Source organism: Cherax quadricarinatus, chromosome 21, assembly GCF_038502225.1.
Source record: "Cherax quadricarinatus isolate ZL_2023a chromosome 21, ASM3850222v1, whole genome shotgun sequence".
NCBI classification, from domain to species: domain Eukaryota; kingdom Metazoa; phylum Arthropoda; class Malacostraca; order Decapoda; family Parastacidae; genus Cherax; species Cherax quadricarinatus.
Window position 1 is genome coordinate 17,964,706 of NC_091312.1, and position 25,931 is coordinate 17,990,636.

Consider the following 25,931-nt stretch of genomic DNA (forward strand, 5'->3'; position numbering starts at 1 on the left):
ACAGCCGCTGTGACCCCATAGCTACTCTGTGACCCCATTACCACTGTGACCCTACAATCGTTCTGTGACCCTACAGCCGTTCTGTGACCCCCACAGTTGTTCTATGACCCCACAGTTTCTGTGTGAGTTCATAGCCACTCTGTGACCCCACAGCCGTGGGGTCACAGTGTACAGTCACTGTGTAGTTCCACAATCATTCTGCCGCAAGAAAACTAAACGTCAAAACATACAATTATTTAAATACTTGAAATATTGTCGTCACTTGTGATGTAGACTTCATTCAGAACACGGCGCTGAAATCATTATGTTAGTATTTGGATTTTAATCATAATCAACAACGTAGGTAAATATAATAGGCTGCCGATAGGTATAGTAAGAGAAAGAACGAGAAGGGAAAAAAATTAGGAGGGACTGGATAGAAGCAGAAAAGGGATGAAGAAGGGGTAGGGACGGTTCATAATAATAATAATAATAATATTGAGAAATTAATTCCAGTTCTCAGTTTGTGATAGAGGAGTAAAATATTTCAAGTAATAAACCTAGCAACCACAAGATCATTCATAAGTACGTGTTTATGCCTCTTTTATTTCCTAAGGTTCGTCAGCTCCGCTATCTGGGAACTTCCCGTTAGAGGAAGAAATGAAACATTACCGGCGACCGATAGAGGAGGGATCGTAGGGATGGGGTGTTGCCTGGGCATCGTCTGGGCAGCAGGGAGGGTGCAGAGGGTGCTGGAAAGCAGGGACAAGCATGGGGCGGGGCAGAACAAGGCTGGTTGGGGCGGGGCTCAGGACTGGGAGGATACGTGGGGACAGATGGGAGGAGAGCAGCGGGTGTGGCTGGGGTATAAATGGCTGTGCACGCCAGGTAGAAGCACGGAACGGCTCGCGGATCGTCATGAAGTGTTGGGTGAGCTCCTTAATACTGTTCTTCAACTAACAACACATCCACACCACACACCAGACGCCAAGAATAACTTAGTGGACATATAACTATGGCGACATGGCGTTCCCATGGTTCTCAATGGTCTACGCTCTCATGACTGTTCGTTCGACTGAACCAAAGTGAAGTTCAGATAATTATCAACGTATTAGTAACTGGAAAACACGGTGCATAGTGCAATATTAAAGCCTAACCTAAGTTCAGTTTCGACACTAATAATTTTCCACTCAATACGATTAATATTCTCACATATAATGATCATTCTTGTTATTTCTCTAATAACGAAGTCGTGCAGTAAGTCAAACTGCCAAGTCTTGTAAACCGTGTTATATATTCACTTGTTTATTTACAGCTAAATGCACATCGAGCCGCTACGTGTATGAGAAGGTAATTTAAAGTTCGTCTACCCAAGAGAGCAGTTTTCTTTTACTAAACGAGGTTATATAACAATTTTTAAATCGTTGTGATACAATCCAAAAACAATTACTGTATTGTAATTCATTTTATCCACAGTAGGTATATAAAGCTTCCAAGAAAACACGAACATCATATTATAAAGAGTCCATATATTATTACTAGCTTTGCTACAGAAAATATTACACACACACACACACACACACACACACACACACACACACACACACACACACACACACACACACACACACACACACACACACACACACACATACACACACACACACACACACACACACTGACACATACACACTGACACACACTGACACACACTGACACACACAATTAAGTGAGTACACACATACAAATGCATATAAATATATATATATATATATATATATATATATATATTATATATATATATATATATATATATATATATATATATATATATATATATATATATATATATAATTTATATATATATATATATATATATATATATATATATATATATATATATATATATATATATATATATATATATATATATATGCAATAAGATCACAGTAAACAGGTGATTTCAAAATATGCAAAACAACCACTCTGAAAGAATAGAGAAATTCCAAGCGCTTTCGTGACTACTCACATTATCATAGTTCCTTGATAATGTGAGTAGTCACGAAAGCGCTTGGAATTTCTCTATTCTTTCAGAGTGGTTGTTTTGCATATATATATATATATATATATATATATATATATATATATATATATATATATATATATATATATATATATATATCCATATATATAATGTATATTAATAATAATATATAGATATATTATTATTAATATTATCACCAAAGAAGAAAACTTTAATCCCTTAAATAATGATTAAGTTTAACTCTCATTGTGTATATACATAAAGTGATATACACCTCTCAGTGTGTACAGAATAACCTTGTCCCATAGAAGATATGTCAATATGAAATGTTATATGAACAGAAAATATGTCAGCAATGATACAGTATATAACACGAGTTTCACCAGTCTCATCTTAGAGCTCTATATAACGTTTTAATTTCTTTGTTCCTGATACACAATATTAAGGAAAACCACGACCACACACACACACACACACATTCACCCAGTGCAGCGGGTAGAGCAAGGAATATGGGTTAGTCTCCTAACACCTACTACCCCTGTTGACCTAGCAGTAGTAAATATTTTGGAGTTAGGCGCCTGTTATGCGTGGCAAATATATTGGAACGACTCTTGGGTTGACTTTCTTGGGTTATCCTTTTGGGGTTAATAATCGAAGATACACATTCAGTGTCATTCTCTTCTCTCCAGTGCATCATTATTAAGTGTATAATATTCACTCAGGTACATGTTATTCGTGCATTACGAGAAATATCCATGCACATCAAATGTAATTATTGTAGAGTCATATGTGTAAGTAGAAACAAAGTTGAATTTTCAGCTGAAATAATTTAGACTGCTTTTTTTGCATCATGAAATGTCTGTCATTCGTTAGATAAAGATGCATTATAACTCTCTGAGTACACCAACAGTTTGTAGAATCTGAATCAACAGATTCCTGCAGAATTTGTATTTCACTCTGCCGTCGTCGTAGGAGGAGGTACCTTTGTTAGAACGTTTAATACTAAGCCGTTGAGTGTTTTCGAAGTTCTGGGATCCATTGCAGGAATCTTAAGTAGGTTCTTCAACTTTGGTCATAGACCACCTGCAAATGTTAATGGTTGTATGACTCTTGCATTAGTTACCGTAAACATGCATTGGAAATTTGAAGCAGACAGGATGAGACCATCTCGTCTTACGAACGAATTAAAAAAGAGAAAAAAAAAGAAAAGAAACAAATTAAACAGGCACTTAAAGGTTTCTCTTGGGCCATAACTAACAAGTCATAATGTATGTAGCCAATCTTCATATTTACATTAGAGGTTATGTAGAAATAATAACACTAGGATGTAATGCAAATGCGCTGCGTTAGAAATATTTTAGAGCATATTGCAGTGTAAAAATATAGTGACTAACAATAAAAAAAACAAAAATAATCAGGTAATAAACCTCCATAAAAGAGGTAATACAGTAATTATTCTTTTCATTTTGCAGGCGATAGCAGCATTAGTGGTGGCAGCTGTGGGATCACCGCTTCCACACGAAGACTGTAAACATGAAATTATTACATACAGTGGAGCGGTGCCCATTGGGTCACTACATGCAGGGCATTATGTAGCAGTACCGGCACACCATTACCAGGCAGCATATTCAGTAGGTGCCGCACCAGCTGTTGTGTCTTATGCTGCAGCGCCTGCATCCTCTGTTTCCCATGTACTACATCAGTCCGTCCAGCCTACACCAGAAGTGCAAAGAGAAACTGCTGCTTTTATGGCTGCATGGAATGAGGCTGCTGCACGAGCAACTCAAATCCAAAGAACTCTTGTTAGATCTGCACCCTCTGGCACTTACAGCATTCAAATTCCAAAGCAAGTAGAAGCAACTGAAGAAGTAAAGCGGGCAACTGCTCAGTTTATGGCAGCTTGGAACAAAGCTGCCCGACGTGCAACTGTTGTTGAACAAGCAGTGTACTCTTTGCCACAGCCGGTGCAACCAACTGAAGATGTCCAAAGAGCTACTGCTGAGTTTATGGCTGAATGGGAAAGAGCTGCTCAACAGGCTTCAGCAATTAGACAGGCAGTATCTTACTCTGCCACCCCTTATTCTGGAGTCCCACGACAGGTAGAGGCTACTGATGAAGTCAAGAGAGCTACTGAAGAATTCCTGGCAGCTTGGAAAAAGGCCGCAGCACGTGTACCTACCATTCAGACCACTCTCTACCACATTACTGGAACCACCCCATCTTCAGGGGTACCAACAATTGTTGGTGGTGTTCCTCAGTTTACTCCCGAAGTTGCCCATGCAACAGCTGAATTCACGAAGGTTTGGAATGCCGCTGCGGCAGCTGCTGCAGCCGCTCCTGATGTCAACATTATTATGGGAGCTAGTTCACGACTTGCTTCTCCCCATGCACCAGCTGCTGTGTCATATGTGGCAGCTCCTGCACAACCTACATACCACCATGCACCAGCTGCTGTGTCGTATGTTGCAGCTCCTTCCCATGTTGGCCCTTCTGGTCTTCCACAGCCCGTCCAGCCTACCCCAGAAGTTCAAAGAGAAACTGCTGCTTTCATGGCTGCATGGAATGAGGCTGCCGCAAGAGCAACTCAAATTCAAAGAACTCTTGTTAAATCTGCACCATCTGGCACTTACAGCATTCAGATTCCGAAACAAGTGGAAGCAACTGAAGAAGTAAAGCGGGCAACTGCTCAGTTTATGGCAGCTTGGAACAAAGCTGCTCGACGTGCAACTGTTGTTGAACAAGCAGTGTACTCTTTGCCACAGCCTGTGCAACCAACTGAAGATGTAAAAAGAGCTACTGCTGAATTTATGGCTGAATGGGAAAGAGCTGCTCAACAGGCTTCAGCAATTAGGCAGGCAGTATCTTACTCTGCCACCCCTTATTCGGGAGTCCCACGACAGGTAGAGGCTACTGATGAAGTCAAGAGAGCTACTGAAGAGTTCTTGGCAGCTTGGAATAAGGCCGCAGCACGTGTACCTACCATTCAGACCACTCTCTACCACATTACTGGAACCACCCCATCTTCAGGAGTACCAACAATTGTTGGTGGTGTTCCCCAGTTTACTCCCGAAGTTGCCCATGCAACAGCCGAATTCGCGAAGGTTTGGAATGCCGCTGCGGCAGCTGCTGCAGCCGCTCCTGATGTCAATATTATTATGGGAGCTAGTTCACGACTTGCTTCTCCCCATGCACCAGCTGCTGTGTCATATGCGGCAGCTCCTGCACAACCTACATACCACCATGCACCAGCTGCTGTGTCGTATGCTGCAGCTCCTTCCCATGTTGGCCCTTCTGGTCTTCCACAGCCCGTCCAGCCTACCCCAGAAGTTCAAAGAGAAACTGCTGCTTTCATGGCTGCATGGAATGAGGCTGCCGCAAGAGCAACTCAAATTCAAAGAACTCTTGTTAAATCTGCACCCTCTGGCACTTACAGCATTCAGATTCCGAAACAAGTGGAAGCAACTGAAGAAGTAAAGCGGGCAACTGCTCAGTTTATGGCAGCTTGGAACAAAGCTGCTCAACGTGCAACTGTTGTTGAACAAGCAGTGTACTCTTTGCCACAGCCTGTGCAACCAACTGAAGATGTAAAAAGAGCTACTGCTGAATTTATGGCTGAATGGGAAAGAGCTGCTCAACAGGCTTCAGCAATTAGACAGGCAGTATCTTACTCTGCTACCCCTTATTCTGGAGTCCCACGACAGGTAGAAGCTACTGATGAAGTCAAGAGAGCTACTGAAGAGTTCCTGGCAGCTTGGAATAAGGCCGCAGCACGTGTACCTACCATTCAGACCACTCTCTACCACATTACTGGAACCACCCCATCTTCAGGGGTACCAACAATTGTTGGTGGCGTTCCTCAGTTTACTCCCGAAGTTGCCCATGCAACAGCTGAATTCACGAAGGTTTGGAATGCCGCTGCGGCAGCTGCTGCAGCCGCTCCTGATGTCAACATTATTATGGGAGCTAGTTCACGACTTGCTTCTCCCCATGCACCAGCTGCTGTGTCATATGTGGCAGCTCCTGCACAATCTACATACCACCATGCACCAGCTGCTGTGTCGTATGCTGCAGCTCCTTCCCATGTTGGCCCCTCTGGTCTTCCACAGCCCGTCCAGCCTACCCCAGAAGTTCAAAGAGAAACTGCTGCTTTCATGGCTGCATGGAATGAGGCTGCCGCAAGAGCAACTCAAATTCAAAGAACTCTTGTTAAATCTGCACCCTCTGGCACTTACAGCATTCAGATTCCGAAACAAGTGGAAGCAACTGAAGAAGTAAAGCGGGCAACTGCTCAGTTTATGGCAGCTTGGAACAAAGCTGCTCGACGTGCAACTGTTGTTGAACAAGCAGTGTACTCTTTGCCACAGCCTGTGCAACCAACTGAAGATGTAAAAAGAGCTACTGCTGAATTTATGGCTGAATGGGAAAGAGCTGCTCAACAGGCTTCAGCAATTAGACAGGCAGTATCTTACTCTGCCACCCCTTATTCTGGAGCCCCACGACAGGTAGAAGCTACTGATGAAGTCAAGAGAGCTACTGAAGAGTTCCTGGCAGCTTGGAAAAAGGCCGCAGCACGTGTACCTACCATTCAGACCACTCTCTACCACATTACTGGAACCACCCCATCTTCAGGGGTACCAACAATTGTTGGTGGCGTTCCTCAGTTTACTCCCGAAGTTGCCCATGCAACAGCTGAATTCACGAAGGTTTGGAATGCCGCTGCGGCAGCTGCTGCAGCCGCTCCTGATGTCAACATTATTATGGGAGCTAGTTCACGACTTGCTTCTCCCCATGCACCAGCTGCTGTGTCATATGTGGCAGCTCCTGCACAATCTACATACCACCATGCACCAGCTGCTGTGTCGTATGCTGCAGCTCCTTCCCATGTTGGCCCCTCTGGCCTTCCACAGCCCGTCCAGCCTACCCCAGAAGTTCAAAGAGAAACTGCTGCTTTCATGGCTGCATGGAATGAGGCTGCCGCAAGAGCAACTCAAATTCAAAGAACTCTTGTTAAATCTGCACCCTCTGGCACTTACAGCATTCAGATTCCGAAACAAGTGGAAGCAACTGAAGAAGTAAAGCGGGCAACTGCTCAGTTTATGGCAGCTTGGAACAAAGCTGCTCAACGTGCAACTGTTGTTGAACAAGCAGTGTACTCTTTGCCACAGCCTGTGCAACCAACTGAAGATGTAAAAAGAGCTACTGCTGAATTTATGGCTGAATGGGAAAGAGCTGCTCAACAGGCTTCAGCAATTAGACAGGCAGTATCTTACTCTGCCACCCCTTATTCTGGAGTCCCACGACAGGTAGAGGCTACTGATGAAGTCAAGAGAGCTACTGAAGAGTTCTTGGCAGCTTGGAATAAGGCCGCAGCACGTGTACCTACCATTCAGACCACTCTCTACCACATTACTGGAACCACCCCATCTTCAGGAGTACCAACAATTGTTGGTGGTGTTCCCCAGTTTACTCCCGAAGTTGCCCATGCAACAGCCGAATTCACGAAGGTTTGGAATGCCGCTGCTGCAGCTGCCGCAGCAGCCCCTGATGTTAACATAATTATGGGATCCAGATCACATTCTGGATATCACCATGCGCCTGCAGCTGTATCGTATGCTGCAGCTTCTTTCCCTGCTTCATCATATGCACTGCCTCAGCCTGTCCAGCCTACTCCGGAAGTACAGAGTGCTACAGCTGCATTCATGGCTGCTTGGAATGCAGCTGCTCAGCGAGCAACAAAGCTACAGGCAACCTTGGTGAAATCTGGTGATACTGTGGAACTTCCTCGTCAAGTAAAAGAAACCGATGCAGTAAAGCAGGCTACTGCAGAGTTTATGGCTGCATACAATGCAGCTGCTCGACGTGCAACTGTTGTAGAACAAGCGGTGTCCACTTTACCCCGGCAAATTAGTCAAACTGCTGATGTCGAGAAAGCTACCGCTGAATTCATGGCTGCCTGGCATGCAGCCGCCCAAAGAGTATCAACTCTTAGAGACTCGGTATCAACTGCATATTCTGCTCCTCAGCAGGTGAAGCCTACTCCGGAAGTTCAAAGAGCTACAGCTGAGTTCACGGCTGCATGGAATGAGGCGGCAGCACGAATTCCCAAGATCGAGACGACCCTGTACACTCTTTCTGGATCAGCGGCTCTTGATTCAGCACGGTCTCCACAACCTGTGTCAGATACACCTGAAGTTAAAGCAGCTAAAGAGGCTTTCTTGGCTAAATTCCGTGCTGCTGAGGCAGCGGCTACTCGAGCATCCAGAGTCCGTGGTGTTCTTCCAGTTCCCACTGTGTGGAGTGCTACTCCTATTCAACACATAGCATACAGCGGAGGCGCCCTACACCAAACCTATTCCATCAGTGACCGTATCTTCGCTCCCTTCTCTGGTCAACCCATCTACTTGAAGGACTGTCCACATTAATTAAACATTCGTGTTCCTGCCGAACCGTCAATTTCCATACTAGTATCTATTACAATGTATTTTTTTACCAAGTGTGTTTGTACATAAAGAACGCAAGATTGGAAATAATAAAGTTGTGTCATTGATGCCTTTATACATTTGCTTTACTGGGAGACAAATAGCGCAAAGCCGACAAGTGGCGACAAACTCAACTGCAGAGAGGAGCCTGATTGAGACGTTTCACATGTGAACAGGTTTTCAGTTAAGGAGAAACGTCTCGGTAAAGTTCCTTTTTGTAATTGTCATTCAACTTTTGCTATACTTCTTTAGCTATGACTTTCAATGCACTTTATGTATTTGCTTGGACTAGTTTCAGAATAATATTAAACAAACTTTTTAAACGTATGTAATATAAGAGAAGCTTCACACTACTGGAAATAAAATTGTGAAAACTTTCTAAATATTAAAATTTATAATAACACGGATCATAATTACTCACCTTCAACAGATCTCATGAATAACCAAGCTAATACTACATATTATTATTATTATTATTATTATATTCACTTGTAAATTTGGCAGGGTCATCCACGGACCTTTAGTCTAATCTCGGGTGGCCCAACTGTGGGCCCGTGGGCCACAAGTGGCCCGCGGGTTGATTTTTAGTGGCCCATAAGCACTCATATTAATATATTATTATTATTATTATAATCAAAAAGAAGCGCTAAGCCACAAGGGCTATACAGCATATTAATATATTGATTTGCTGAGTTTTTATCTATTAAAAAAAAAATTAAAGTATCTGCAGAAAGATTCTTTTCATTTCTTCAAAACGAACAGCTGAGCAATACACAGGTGTACAAAACTCAGCTGCAAGATAAAGACTCTTTGCAGCCTAACATTCCCAACAGACATGACAGCTCGCTTGAATGTGTCGAATCTGAGCTTACAAAACAACAAAATAATTCTCAACTGGTTGGGCACATTGAAGCTTTCCACAATTGTATTATTATTATAATGGGGGAGCGCTAAACCCGTAGGATTGTACAGCGCATGGGGGGGATGGAAGGTATTCAGGCTCAATTCAGGGAACCGGAGCACAGATCTAATTTCCTAGATCAAGAGCCCCTCACCAGCGTCAAGGAACCTCCCTTGAGAGGATTATTATTATTATTATAATCAAGGGGGAAGCGCTAAACCCGGAGGATTATACAGCGCCTGGGGGGGGATGTGGAAGGCATTCAGGCTTAATTCGGGGAACTGGAGCACAGATCCAATTCCCTAAATCAAGAGCCCCTCACCAACATCATCCCTTGACAGGAGCTTTCCACAAGAAGCAGCAGCTATTCAGTGTGTGTTTAGAAAGGAATGATCTTGCACACTTCGTGTCTTGTCGTGAACTCAAGGCAGGTGATATCGTCAGACTTTTCATGTTTTGTTAAAGATTTTTTTTTTCTAGCGAGTTTGAGAAAGGATTTAGAGAATTTGAAACTCAGTCTCCTTTTATTTAACAACCCTATGGAAGTTAATGTGGAGACGATTATCAGAACTTCAACTTTAACTGTGTGAACTGCAGTCTGACCCATTGTTGCCTCCTGTTTGACTACCCGCCTCAACAAGCAGTCTATATAGCAATGAATCCACGAAATAAGTGATTTTGAATCATTTGTTGAGACGGGTATTCAAACAGGAGGCTGAAATTAATCCTTAAGCATACCACTGCCACGAACGTCCTCGCAACATGAGCCTAGCTTGCTAGAAGAGAGGGAGACTACTTCCCGGTAAAAGTAGGTCTTAGACAGGGATGTGTAATGTCACCATGGTTGTTTAATAAATTCATAGATGGGGTTGTAAAAGAAGTAAATGCTAGGGTGTTTGGGAGAGGGGTGGGATTAAATTATGGGGAATCAAATTCAAAATGGGAATTGACACAGTTACTTTTTGCTGATGATACTGTGCTTATGGGAGATTCTAAAGAAAAATTGCAAAGGTTAGTGGATGAGTTTGGGAATGTGTGTAAAGGTAGAAAGTTGAAAGTGAACATAGAAAAGAGTAAGGTGATGAGGGTATCAAATGATTTAGATAAAGAAAAATTGGATATCAAATTGGGGAGGAGGAATATGGAAGAAGTAAATGTTTTCAGATACTTGGGAGTTGACGTGTCGGCGGATTGATTTACGAAGGATGAGGTTAATCATAGAATTGATGAGGGAAAAAAGGTGAGTGGTGCGTTGAGGTATATGTGGAGTCAAAAAACGTTATCTATGGAGGCAAAGAAGGGAATGTATGAAAGTATAGTAGTACCAACACTCTTATATGGATGTGAAGCTTGGGTGGTAAATGCAACAGCGAGGAGACGGTTGGAGGCAGTGGAGATGTCCTGTCTAAGGGCAATGTGTGGTGTAAATATTATGCAGAAAATTCGGAGTGTGGAAATTAGGAAAAGGTGTGGAGTTAATAAAAGCATTAGTCAGAGGGCAGAAGAGGGGTTGTTGAGGTGGTTTGGTCATTTAGAGAGAATGGATCAAAGTAGAATGACATGGAAAGCATATAAGTCTATAGGGGAAGGAAGGAAGGGTAGGGGTCGTCCTCAAAAGGGTTGGAGAGAGGGGGTAAAGGAGGTTTTGTGGGCGAGGGGCTTGGACTTCCAGCAAGTGTGCGTGAGCGTGTTAGATAGGAGTGAATGGAGACGAATGGTACTTGGGACCTGACGATCTGTTGGAGTGTGAGCAGGGTAATATTTAGTGAAGGGATTCAGGGAAACCGGTTATTTTCATATAGTCGGACTTGAGTCCTGGAAATGGGAAGTACAATGCCTGCACTTTAAAGGAGGGGTTTGGGATATTGGCAGTTTGGAGGGATATGTTGTGTATCTTTATATGTGTATGCTTCTAAACTGTTGTGTTCTGAGCACCTCTGCAAAAACAGTGATAATTTGTGAGTGTGGTGAAAGTGTTGAATGATGATGAAAGTATTTTCTTTTTGGGGATTTTCTTTCTTTTTTGGGTCACCCTGCCTCGGTGGGAGACGGCCGACTTGTTGAAATATATATATATATATATATATATATATATATATATATATATATATATATATATATATATATATATATATATATATATATATATATATATGTCGTGCCGAATATGTAAAACTGGTCAATTAGCAAGAACTCATTTAAAATTAAGTTCTTTCCAAAATTTTCTCTTATACGTTTAAAGATATATTTTTTCATTAATGTTAATGTAAAAATTTTTAATTTTGCTCGGAGATAAAACACCTCAATTACTGGGAGCGCTTGAGGTTCCTAAACCTGTATTCCCTGGAACGCAGGCGGGAGAGATACATGATTATATACACCTGGAAAATCCTAGAGGGACTAGTACCGAACTTGCACACGAAAATCACTCACTACGAAAGCAAAAGACTTGGCAGACGATGCAACATCCCCCCAATGAAATGCAGGGGTGTCACTAGCACGTTAAGAGACCATACAATAACTGTCAGGGGCCGAGACTGTTCAATTGCCTCCCAGCATACATAAGGGGGATTACCAACAGATCCCTGGCAGTCTTCAAGCTGGCACTGGACAAGCACCTAAAGTCGGTTCCTGACCAGCCGGGTTGTGGCTCGTACGTTGGTTTGCGTGCAGCCAGCAGTAACAGCCTGGTTGATCAGGCTCTGATCCACCAGGAGGCCTGGTCACAGCCCGGGCCGCGGGGGCGTTGACCCCCGGGACTCTCTCCAGGTAAACGAATCTTAGAAAACTTACCTAACCTTATTATAACACGAACAATTTATTTTAGCCTAACCCAACTAAATATATTTTAGATTTGGTTACAATAATTTAATACTAAACAAACACAGTGAAATATATTTTTTCCGTTAGGTTCAGAATGATTTTGGCGAAATTATTGCATACACAAATCTTCGCTTGTCCTATATGGCAAGATGAGCGTTGCTATTTAAGCCAAGATCGCAAGTTCTGCCTATTCGGCACGACATATATATATATATATATATATATATATATATATATATATATATATATATATATATATATATATATATATATATATATATATATATATATACACACACCTACCATCCGACTTACCACCGAGTTCGGTTCCGAGAAACCGGTCGTAAGTCGAACTTTACTACTGAATATCAACAAAACATTTATTTTATTGTTTTATTTTGGTATTTCATGTTTTACTTTACTTTTTATGCTGTTAGCACTGTATTTTATACTGTAAGGTTTAGGATAAACACTGTGCACAACACAAATAGTTGTTTATTTCCCAGAAATTTGGCATAAAAAAGAAGGTCGTAAGTCGAGTGGTATATATATATATATATATATATATATATATATATATATATATATATATATATATATATATATATATATAATTTGAAAGTTGAGGTGAGTCATAGATGTATATATATATATATATATTATATATGTATATATTATATGTATATATATACATATATATATATATATATATATATATATATATATATATATATATATATATATATATATATATTTATATATATTTATATGTCGTGCCGAATATGTAAAACTGGTCAATTAGCAAGAACTCTTTTAAAATTAAGTCCTTTCTGAAATTTTCTTTTATACGTTTAAAGATATATATTTTTCATTAATGTTAATGTAAAAAAAATTAATTTTGTACGAAAAGAATCTTAGAAAACTTACCTAACCTTATTATAACAAGAGCAATTTATTTTAGCCTAACCCAACTAAATATATTTTAGATTTGTTTACAGATATTTAATACTTAACAAACACAATGAAATATATTTTTTTCGTTAGGTTCAGAATGATTTTGGCGAAATTATTGCATACACAAATTTTCACTTGTCCTATATGGCAAGATGAACCTTGCTATTTAAGTCAAGATCGCAAGTTCTGCCTATTCGGCACGACATATATATATATATATATATATATATATATATATATATATATATATATATATATATATATATATATATATATATATATGCGCTTTGAAGAAGGATGGGGAAATCAGACCCATTGCTGTTGGTAACACTCTTCGCCGTTTCGTTGCCAAAGCAGCAGTAAGAAACATTCTCCTAGAAGCCGCCAGCTTACTCCAGCTACACCAGCTGGGCTTTGAAGTCTCTCAAGGCAGTGAAGCTGCAGCTCATGCAGCAAGGGTCTACATCAGGGACTTACCAGAAGACAAGGCCATAGTCAAAATTGACTTTAGAAATGCTTTTAATATGGTGAAAAGAGATGTGGTTTTGCCAACCGTTCGGGATCGGTTCCCCAGATTTTTTTTTCCTACATTTCAGCTGGTTACAGCAAACCCTCAATTCTTTTCTTTGGCGAACATGAAATTCCCTAATCAGAGGGTGTTCAGCAGGGTGACCCACTTGCTCCACTTGTCTTCTGCTTGGCAGTAAGAGAACTAAATTCCAGCCTGCGCAGCGAGCTCAGCATCTGGTACCTGGATGATGGAACTCTGGCAGGTACTGAAGAGTCCCTGCTAGAGGACCTACAACTGGCGAAAACACAGGGAGAAGCCTTGGGACTCATCCTCAATCCCTCCAAGTGTGAAATCATCACAAGGAACCAGGAAATAATCAGAGCTCTGCGAACAATCCTTCCTGAAGTTTCTACTACCACTGCATCCTTCATCAGCACTGAAGTGAATTAGTTGCATAGTCGCGAATACTAGATCCTTCGTCAAAAAGCTCTTGATAGCATTTTTTCGAATCACAAGGGAATCCAACCAAGAATTTTTCAGAGCCTTTTAATTCATTTTGAATAACAATGTTATTCATACAGCTGACATGCAAGGAATGTCGCAACACATGCAATAATGTATTTGCATTACAGCCAGGGGGTGATGAAAGTGAAGCTTAAGGCCTCTTGGACTACTGATGGTTCCTTATCAGAAGCTTGCAATAGGAGGGAGTGGTAAACGAGGTGAAAAATTCAGGAATCCGCCAGCAGTATGTTGTCATTGGGACAACGTAGCCGGAAGCAAGAGGGAAGACAGTTCATCTCTTAACATTTTAACGCAAAGTACAGTGTTAATCTCAATAATCATATAAGTGATACTAGAAATACCAAGCTCCTTCCTCACGTTAAGAACCTTGGCAGGTTGAGGGACTGATCACCTCAAACTTCTACCCTCCTTACCCACTTCTACTTTGTATTGGACTGATGAAGCCACTGTGTGGCGAAACGTTTCTTCAATAAAGATTCCCATGTGTTGCATAAGTGTCTCAATTCTTCAACTTGTCGGTTTTCAAAACCATTCATCACATCTGTCAGACACTGCAACATCATGGGATCTTGGTACAAAGACTTCAACCCTTGCCCAACCTTTGGACGACGACCTACTTACACTAGTGGCAGGTCCCACTGTGATCCCGCCTCCTCCTGCTTCAAGTCATCTCACCGCAGTATATAAGCCACCTTTCTGGCCCTATGCTGCACTTCCTACAAGAGTGATGGACTGAACACATCGAATCCAGGTTGAGGGACTGATTACCTCAAACTTCTACTCTCCTTACCCACTTCTACTTTGTATTGGACTGATGAAGCCACTGTGTGACGAAACGTTTCTTCAATAAAGATTCCCATGTGTTGCATAAGTGTCTCAATTCTTCAAGGAGGGGATGACAAAGGCGGCGGCAGGAGTTGGGAAGGTCAGGAGGCAGCCAGCAGGATGAAGTGTATAGTTGATGGTCGGTGGGAGGCTTCGTTAAACTAGTGTCCCAGAACGTAGAGACAATAACTTCGCTTTTGGTAGATGGACGAGGTCAAACTTGCCTTTGGGGTTTACCCCAAGAGCAATAAGGATACTGAGCACGTCGGCAAGGTTGTAGGGATGTGGTCCAGTACTGGTAAACTTAGCATGTCCATTCTGGAGGAGTTGGATCAACGTCCGGGGAATTAACATTGCAGGATACTGACGAGTGGTGTAGAATATGATATCAGGTATTTCGAGGTCGTTATCATTAGTCTGAGGCAGGCGAAGTCGTTGGTAGGGCAGTTTTAGTGGTGATGGAAGACCAGGACGCTGCTCGTGTCTTGACAGATGTGGTTGCTGGCGTTGGAGACTGTTTCTCATTGGAGGGAGGTGGAGGCACTTGGGGCAGCGAGGGCTCTGACTGGTTCCTGTGAGTGGTGGTGGCTGGAGGAGGAGGCGGTATAGGTCTGGCAAGATCTCAACCTCTAGTCAGATCAGCGGTTGCCGTCTCTCTCCCTTGTTCACTGATAGTCGAGGTCCCTGTCACCCTTTCCAATACCTAACCACTCTAACGCCTAAAGATTGTTCCACTCCCAGCTAAAATTAACCAATCAAAATGTAGCCTGGTACATACACCTAAGTATAAGGCCAATGCGATCTTCCTGAAGGATGGCCGTTTTAAAAAAAAAATTGTCAGCTCTATGGTCAGCATTTCATAATGATAAAGAAAACCACCCACGTTTAATTAACTCAGCATTGTCATAAAATCTAACAAGAAACGTGATGCAGCTAACAGGAAATTGGGTTACATACTTTACAAATTTCAAACTTACATTAGGTCTCAACTGGATGATGGCTAGAGCAACACATAGAAGTCAGCATCTGTCATAATAATCAGTCTGTCCTCATACAGTAATCGCATCCCTCACAGTTTTAAGACACCTCTCATATAAAGACAGCACCTTTCGCAGCAGTCATCGATTACAAGTCATTCAGCCTCTCGCACAGCACTTCCTCCAATAGTAGTCAGCAACCCTTGTGGTTGTCAGCCAACGGCTCTCACAACATCTAATCAGCGCCTCTCTGTGAAACTGAACTTGAGTGGTGAAGCAGAGCTAAACATCAGGCGACACATAATTTCGAGGTCTTCATACTTGTAATCAACAGTGAAGCGCTGCATCACCTGTACACAAATAAATTATTACCCGGTGTTATTATTATTATTATTATATTAAAATTGAATTGTACAGATTACTTTTTTATATTTAAACTAATACAAATTAAATCATAATTGCTAGAGATTAGCCACTGCATCTAGAAAGCATAAGAACATAAAAACAGAGGAGCACCGCAGTAAGCCTACTTATCATGTTAAGTAAGTTTACTCAAGTATACACAAATACAGTTACATAGATTATCATACATAGCAGCATATGTGTAGAGAACCTGGGATAACCTAAAAAAGTCAGACAAGTGACTTATTACCATTAGGGTCCTTTTAATACTTTATTATTATACTATAAAGGAGATAATATTTTATTATTATTAGACTATAAAGGAGATAATATTTTATTATTATTATACTAGGAATGTTTGTTAGCTAAAAAAATAAAAACTCATTCTCCTGCCTTTCTGTCGCTACATTCATTAGGCACCTCTTGGCATTCTTCTTGAACTGGTTCATGCTATGACTGGCTTTGACATGTAAAGGCAGCCTGTTCCATTCATTTATTGCTGTACAATAAAAGGTATTTGAAGCCTGGCCACTGACTGTGGGCACTACGAAGTTGTGCTCTCTCCCCCTGGTACTATGATTGCTTTGGCTCCCAGCCTAGACAAAATTGGCAGCAAGATATTCCGGACACTGTTTGTGAGCTATTTTATAAACTTGATTTAACTTTGTTTTAATCTGTTTTCAACATTCAGTATATCCAACTGTTGTAAATTCATCCTGGTCTACATGCTCTCTTGGACCCAGGTCCAGGATGAATCTTACTATTTTGTTCTGGGTGATTTGTAGTCTGTCTTTCAGTTTTTTTTTTTTTTTTTTTTTTTTTTTTTTTTTTTTTTTTTTTTTTTTTGTCAAGGCAGAATACCATGAAGAGCAAGCGTAGTCCATATGACATTGTATTAGAGCTAGACATGGGTCCTGCGAGCCTCAGGAGGTAGACACTGTGCTTGTCTGTAAAGGAACTTCGGTCTGGCATTCACTTTCTTTACTACACTGTTCCTTATAAATTCTCCTGACATGTATGGGTCAAAGGGGATCCCCAGATATTTTACTGAGGAAACTGAAGTGATGGGCTCCCATTACACCGGACATAAAAATTATTTACCCTCCTCAGTTTATGTTTCGTGTCAAAGAGTATGGCTTCAGTTTTCCCAAGGTGTAACGATAGTTTGTTGTCTACTAACCATTTGCTGCAGGACTCCAGTTCCAGTGTTATTACATTAGCTATATCTTGTGGGTCTTTACCTGACACTAACAGAGCACTGTCATCTGCATACAGGAGTTTGCACTTGACACTAAGAGGTATGCCGTTTACATAACAAAAAGAATTAAAGGGACCCAGAATACTATCTCGGGGCACTCCACATACTATCGGCAGGGGTTCTGATTCTGTTTTGTTGATTTTGACAATTTGTATCCTGTTGCTAAGGTAGAACTTAAACCGGTCTACGGAACCTATGCCGATAGCTTGAAGTTTCTTACACAATATATTGTGGTTGACAGTATCGAAGGCCTTTTGTAAGTCTAAAGTTACCATACCTATGAGGTTCCCCACTGACATTTCAGTTCTCATGTAACCAATCAGATTAATTAGGGAGGTGTCGGCTGAGTAAGATCTCCTAAAGCCTGATTGGTAACTATGAAGAATGTTGTTGTCACTAAGGTACTTAACTACTTGACAGTACACCGCCCTCTCTAGAATTTTGGATATTACACTGAGTATACTAACAGGCCTATAGTTGCTGACATCAGACCTACTATCTTTCTTGAAGATAGTAGTGACTCTGGCCTCCTTGAACCCCTCCGGGGCGAAATTAGTGGTGATGGACAAATTTATTATGTGAGTAATGGGGACTGGCAATTCAGAGGCACCATGTTTTAAGAACTTAGCAGAATGTTATTTGGGCCGTTGCTCTTAGTTGGGTTTAACCTGCTTAGTTCTTTTTGCACGAAGTCATGAGATACACTTACTAGTTGACAACTGTTTGGGGTTACCCTTTATTGGTATAGTATGTTACAAACTTATCAGAGTCTGTGTTAAAGGTCTTTGATGCAGCTGGTAGTTTACTTACTAGTGTTGATGCGACAGATGTGCAGTAGGAATTAACACTATTTGCTACTTTAGTTTTGTCGCATACCTCGTTATCGACATTTAGTACTATTTCTGATCTATCTACGGGTTTATGGCTATAACCCAACTGTTTTAGTTGTTGCCAGAACTTTCTGGGGTTATTCTTGTACTGTTCGATTTTTGAGCAATAGTGCCTTGCCTTTGCTCCTTTTATAAGCCTCTGCACTCTGTTCATCACCCTCTGGAATTCATTTAGCGCTGCAATATCCTGTCTGTTTGCCTTAAATCCTTTTAGCAACTGGTCTCTGAATTTCATATTATCTAATATCTCAGTAGTCATCCAGGGTTCGGTTCTCCACTTAATCCTAACCTCTTTAACTGGTGGGTGCAATATTATCCAGGATGGCAGTGAACACTGTTTCGAATTTTTCCCACTCATCTCATTCATATATACGTCTAACGATTTTTTTACCCTTTGTAAATCTTAATTTATCCAATGTGAAACCACTGTTTCAAGTATCATCAAATCAAAAGTGTAGTAATGATAAATTAATGAATAAGACACATGTCCAACACCTGGGAATCTTTACTGAGAGACGTTTCGCCGGCACAGAGACTTTATCGATCTAATACAGATAAATGGGGATGGAGACCTCTATACAGGAGCCAGTGAACGATGTGTACAGATGCAGCAGTTGAAGACATGGTCACATGTGAGTGAGGTCCTCTACAAGTAGATCAGGCAAATAAAGTGGACTAGATGTTTAGAAACAGAATTGAAAATGTATAGAGGAACAGCAGCTAAAGACGTGGTTATTTGTGGATTGGTTGGTTAGTTGATTGGGTTTAAAGTCTATCGACTGCACAAGGGACATTAAAGCTGCACGTTAACCTTCTCAACACCTAACAAGAATACTTTAAGCCGGAAAATAGGGATTAAAGCAAACTCTAAGCATATACACTCTGAGAGAAATACACATCTCAGGGTGTATATCCCAAGCGTGGCGGGGCCACTAATGATTATCGGTCAGGCCCATTTTTTCGAGTTCTCTCCTGTCTGGATATCCTCAGTACACTATTCATATCTCCTCTGTTTATATCGTATATACCCGAGTATAGGTCGAGGCATTAAGACCAGATTTATAAGCAAAATGTTTGGAGTAAACGTATCCAAGAATAATACTTCTGTGACATGGAAATCTTCACATATTGAGGCTCTAGCGCACACTCGATTCCTACTTCTTTAGTGCAACAAAGACAAAACAGTCCTCGGTAACAATTTTCTATCTTATAAATGCAAATATGAGAACATAATGCAAGAATTTCAGGTAAATCTAAAACGTAATGGAAAGGCTGGGAATCTGACATTTGCTGTAAGCGGTTTCTGACCAGTAAGACTCCACTGTTCCTGGTCGTGAACAAGCAATAGTGGAGACGATAATCCGAAAAAAATACAGGTAAACAGGAAAATCTATTTAGGATTTACCTTATGTCTCCCGTAAATGATAGTCGTAAACATGGACACTCACAAGTACATAAAGGACTCAGTCGTGTGTCTTGACAACAATATGTAAAGTAAAAGGACATAAATGTGACATTTATTGTGGCAACGTTTCGCTCTCCAGGAGCTTTATCAAGCCATTACAAACAATACATGTATATAAAGGCTCAGAGTGAGGTGAATACTAGTGACCATTTGAGGTTCACTAGAGTAGCTAATACAATATGAGAGCAATTAATTCGTACTACTACCACTAGTGAACAAATTGGTACCTCACTAGTATTCACCTCACTCTGAGCCTTTGCCACAATAAATGTCATCTGTGTAGGTTGATTTGATCTGTGTAGGATTTATATCAGAGAAAACTTTATATGTGATGCGTATATCTGTTTGAACTTAGTAGGTCATTAAAGTTATTTTTTCATTTTAATTTGTGAGGTATTCTGTAAAATCTGTCACATATACTTGCAACCTACACTTAGTCCATGAGTCAGGTGAGACGGAACTAATCGAGAGACCAAGCAAGGCGTAGTCTATATTTATGGTGCACTTTTGGGGCCTGCAAAAATACAGGGCAGTAAAATCACTGACAGGGAATGTGCTAAGGACGACAGATACCCCTGATCAGTTCGTAAGTTCATGGACTGGTTTCAATATTATAATACGTAGTAATGTGATAGTCAAGAGGGATGCTGTTAAGTAAAAAACAGTTGCTGTTGCAATTGTGTCTTATCAACTTTTCAGTATTACATGTCATAATGGTATGCACAAGGTTGTTGTTGACCTACAATAAATGCTTGGGCAATTCAGATGTCAACTGTACATAAAGTACTCAACTAGTCTCCTTTCGTACGCTATCAGAAGTAACTACAAAGCAGGTATATGTCACTGCTCCCTACAAGCGCAGCCAGACATACCCAGTCCACTCATTTGCAATGGCTGGGTATCAGATCAGGGCCTGCTGAAAATCACCTGGATGTCTGGCCTTCCCGCACTCCGAGGCCGTATTAAAATTTTTTTGTTAATGTCCGAAGAGCTGTGTGATGACTCACGAAATCATAATGACACGATTGCAAACAAACCATACCACGGGTGGGGATAGAACCCGCGATCAGAGAGTCTCAAAACTCCAGACCGTCGCGTTAGCCACTGGACCAGCTAGCCACAATAAGATTCGTCCAACTCGTTATATTTCTACACCTATGGTGCAGAAATATACCTAGTTGGACGAATCTTATTGTGGCTAGCTGGTCCAGTGGCTAACGCGACGGTCTGGAGTTTTGAGACTCTCTGATCGCGGGTTCTATCCCCGCCCGCGGTATGGTTTTTTAAGCTGTGTGATACCTGTCACTGCACTGGAAACGGGCAACAATGTGCTGATGTTTGCTTCTTACGAACGTATATCAGAAACATTCGGTACCTTCAATTGGTATTGATCGGTCAAAATTAGGGAACTGCCGGACTGTCACTTTACTAAACTCTTCACTGTCTTCCAAAGATTTGAGATGCGCTTTTTTGCTATGGTGTGATAAAAAATCTTGTTTCTTTTAAATAGCCTGAAACATATGAAAATTAAATCAGCGTTCAACTCTTCACAGTATCAACTTACTCTAGTCAGGAAGATGTACATCTCCTGCTCTGCGATGCGTCGACCGATGCACATCCTGGTGCCAATGCCAAAGGGAACTGCGGAGAAAGGATGAATGGGGCCCAGAGGTCTGTCTCTCATCCAACGCTCAGGGAGGAACTCCTCCGCTCGAGGGAAGAAAGCTTCATCCCTGCCCATCAGAGTGCCCATTACCATCACTTGCCACTATGTAAAAACAAACAAATATACGTATTAAAGTACGAAGATATTTCACAGATTTACAAACATATGCTCTGGCTATTACCTACCCATTGTAAAATAAAGTGGTACAGTGAAATAAAATAAAATGTAAATATTAGTATTAATACCATGGGTACAACAATTTAAAATAGCCCTAAAAACATTGAAAATGAAACTTTACGACTTGCTGAACCATTATCACGGCATTATTAGCCATTATTTCGCTTGTAAGTACATTTTGCTACATTTTTTTTTGGTGAAAGAACCTCCTAGTTAACTATATATATATATATATATATATATATATATATATATATATAATATATATATATATATATATATATATATATATATATATATATATATATATATATATATATATATATATATATATATATATATATATATATATGCAAAACAACCACTCTGAAAGAATAGAGAAATTCCAAGCGCTTTCGTGACTACTCACATTATCAAGGAACTATGTTTTTAAAAATCACCTGTTTTTTAAAATCACCTGTTTACTGTGATCTTATTGCATCAACGCATATATATATATATATATATATATATATATATATATATATATATATATATATATATATATATATATGAAATATTACACACCCCTTTAGGAATTAGGTATCCGCTGATAACAAGCTCTTTATCCAAAGTTCTTCCTGTGCCCAAAAACGTAGGATACAACCTGAAAATATATAATTTATTAAGCCTTGAATGAACATAAATTCATAAAATTTTCTTCAATTAGAGGCTGTGAAGCATCAATATAAAGTGAAAATAAATAATATAAAAAATATTAAATAATTATACATTCAAGTAGATATTTTTTGTTATACTTGCTAAAAATTATTTTAAATGTATTATTTAATATTTAATTATTAAATTACCATACATGTATGAGCATAATTATACCTCATGGATTCTTTAACAACAGCCTTGAGGTAGTGGAGATTGGCCAGGTGATGGGGAGTGAGTGGACCCTTGTGGTCCCCGAGCACAGTATCCACCTCCTCTTGCAGTCTAGTCTGCACCTCCGAGTTTCTAGCCAACAAGTACAGTACGAAACCCAAACTGTTCGACGTCTGAGCGTGATTATATATATATATATATATATATATATATATATATATATATATATATATATATATATATATATATATATATACATGTATATATAATATATTCACAGAGAAATATATATAGATATAAGCAGAAACATCATTAAATGCTGTTTTATCATGAAGCCACATTGACTTACTGGTAGCCAGTTATATGAGTGAAGCTGAAGCCTGCTAAAGGCTTTGACACTATGATAGGACTTCTATTCTTTCTCACTGACCGAACTACTGGTCTTTTGTTTGTCTGATGAACGTGTAGAATAAGAAATGTGTCTTACAAAACTCTTCTTACGTTCAGTATACACTTACCTTTAATTTCGTGTGTATACTGAATACTAGAACATACTGAATGTTAGCACATATTGAATATTAGCACATAAGGATGTACGTCGTAAACGGCGTACATCCTCATTAGCGCTACTGTGTTTTTCAATAATATTTAAATAAAAAACACATTTTGGGTAAGATACACAAAAAGCCAGAATTGGTAAATTCACTGGCGTCACTCACTGTATCAATACCACCGAAGATCATATCGAGCATGAGGGTGACCACGTCCTTGCGGGAGAGTCCTGGCTTGAGGAGCAGTCCCTCCATCAGTGTCAGTTCTCGATCATCACTAGGTTCCTGCGCCAGCAACGCCGCCTCAGTCTCTCGGATGTTCTTGTCCGCAATTCTGCACGTTATCAACACATTCAGTAATGAAAATTCAGGCAATATATTACCTACTAAACTCACTGTGTTTGCATATAATATTAAATCAATTAGCAAGCAAACGGTATACCCCACTCATCTGTCTCCAGAGTGAACTCCTCAAATTTTGCAATATTTTTCTTTTTTTTTTGTTGACGAATCACTCAGTAAACGAAACATAACCCTAGAAGTAATGTCAAGATGGGTGAAATGCTCTCAGAACTGTCAATAGCTTCATCCCTGACTATTGTTCAAATGAAATAAGAGTAACAATGATATACATAGCTTGTATTAGATCCTTGATGGGTTATCATAGCCCAAGTGACAGTGCCTTCGGCTCGAATGGGAAGACACGGGTTCGATGCAAACAAGTGGAAACGTAGGGAATGTTTCCTTACACCTGTTGCCTCGGTTCACCTAGCAGTAAATAGGTACCTGGTTGTCAGCCTATTGCTCTGGATCGTTTCCTGGAGAAGAGGTACGAAGGACCCAATGGAAAGAAGCGTGAGTGGCTTAATTGGGTTATGATGCGTTGCTAAACTTATAGTTAACTAAATAAATTTTTCGTAACTGCCACATCCATGTTAATATTTGCTAAAGAAAAGAAATCGGCCCTTGAATCCAATGTGAAAAAGTTATAATTATTCTTGGAGTTTCTTGAATTACCAAGCTCCTTCATATGATAAAGGAGCTGATATTCCCAGTGTAAGTGACAAGGCAATTAAACTTCATATTGTACTTGGCATTAAAATCCAGAAGAACACACGAAACACTCACTACATTAGTAATTAAAATCGCAAATTATATTCAGTGTTGAATACGAGTACACTGGCAGGCCTGCATCTACTCCTGCTGACATTACCGCAGAAAGAATAACTGAAGCTGCATTTTTTCTGTGATCCTGCCTGCCTGCCTGCCGCTCAACTCATTACTCAACTGAGACTACTGTCGGCAAGCTCAGCAAGTGTCCTCTCTTCTACATCTGCGGCTGGGTTTAGCCCTGGCACTTTTCTACAACTATTTTCTACAGCTATTCCTCGACAGTCCTCACTTACCCACTCACTTCTTGTGGAGTCTTACCTGTGTCTTCAGTTCAGTTCAGCTCAAGACCTATATTCCGTTATGCATAAGAATTAATAATTAACCTTTTAAATAACAAACAGATTCGACATCCTAATGACAAGAAAAGGTTTCCTTGTGAGGAGCTTAGTACCTAGATCATTAATGATTCATGTCATCACTAGAAAAGCAAGAACAAGAACTAACAAAATATACAAAGGAATAGATGCACATTTCTTGTGAGATTTATGTAATACTGACTTATTCTTTCCTGATAATATTGATAAATTAACCAAATACAGTGCTTAGAAAGCAGAAACTGGGTATTACCTAGCTCTGTTATACAATATGAATATTATTGATAGACTGAAGTTGAATGTTATCGAAATGCAGTCAGACGTTGATCTACAACCCACTAGTATAAAATGAACATTGATAAGTACATATTGCATCAACCTGCAATTTAAACAGACTGATGGATGCTGCACGCTTAGGCTTGCTCAACTGTTGTTTTTGCAGTTTGGCACATGAAACGATTATCAAATTTAATCTAAGAAATGCACTCAGTCGTACTGGCGTATTATGGAACACGTACTTGGATTGAAATTTTTAATATCCACCTTACATACTCATCCTGAGACACAGAAGCAACAGAGCAAAAAACAAGTTACATCTGAAGTGAAAAATCACTAACTCTAGGAATTCCTGGTGAGTCTTCTGGAGTTTTTTGAAAGCCGGGGTTGGGAAATACATCCAAATATGGGCACTGAATTCTGCGTCATTCAGAGAAGTAAAGAGTTGATTCACCAGCTTGATCAACCTTAGGGGCTCTGAATCCGGTGCGATATTTGGATCCAAACATCCCAGCCGGCGATTCAGAGTTACACTGCCGATAGCTGTATATAAAAATATGGAAAAATCAAATCGACCATAATATTTATAAGAACATAAGATATATATTTCATATATAGATTTTTCACGTAAACGTGAATGTAACTTGTCGAAATAATTAGTCATGTGAGAACGAACCTGTGTTCGCCAGGTACAGGAGCAGGTGTTTGGAGTAGCCTACTAGCGAACCGTGGTTCAATTCCCCATATTATCCCAGGTTTCAGATTTTAATATTAAACTGAAGCATATACGTAGTAAAAACAATATATACATATTTTTCAAACTTAGAAATAATTTATTATTACTAATCATTACTCAACACTTTGAAAATAT

At 40.1% G+C, this 25,931-nt stretch overlaps 2 protein-coding genes across 2 annotated transcripts in view; one reads left to right on the forward strand and one right to left on the reverse strand.

The window, feature by feature from the left end:
- The first annotated feature begins 821 nt into the window (after positions 1 to 821).
- On the forward strand, positions 822 to 8,905 carry LOC128689137 (mucin-2). The gene is made up of 2 exons (XM_053777268.2): positions 822 to 909; positions 3,496 to 8,905. Exons 1-2 carry the CDS (start codon positions 898 to 900, stop codon positions 8,443 to 8,445), a joined length of 4,962 nt encoding a protein of 1,653 aa, XP_053633243.2. The 5' UTR covers positions 822 to 897; the 3' UTR covers positions 8,446 to 8,905.
- Positions 8,906 to 15,925: 7,020 nt separating this feature from the next.
- LOC128689138 (probable cytochrome P450 49a1) overlaps positions 15,926 to 25,931 on the reverse strand; it is a 42,247-nt gene continuing 32,241 nt past the window's right edge. Inside the window, exons 16-21 of the mRNA XM_053777269.2 lie at positions 25,402 to 25,603; positions 23,466 to 23,631; positions 22,750 to 22,919; positions 22,444 to 22,522; positions 21,598 to 21,801; positions 15,926 to 16,368 (exon numbers count right to left, since the gene is read on the reverse strand). Of these exons, the coding sequence (XP_053633244.2) occupies positions 16,258 to 16,368; positions 21,598 to 21,801; positions 22,444 to 22,522; positions 22,750 to 22,919; positions 23,466 to 23,631; positions 25,402 to 25,603 (932 nt within the window). The 3' untranslated portion in view covers positions 15,926 to 16,257. The remainder of the gene's footprint in view (positions 16,369 to 21,597; positions 21,802 to 22,443; positions 22,523 to 22,749; positions 22,920 to 23,465; positions 23,632 to 25,401; positions 25,604 to 25,931) is intronic.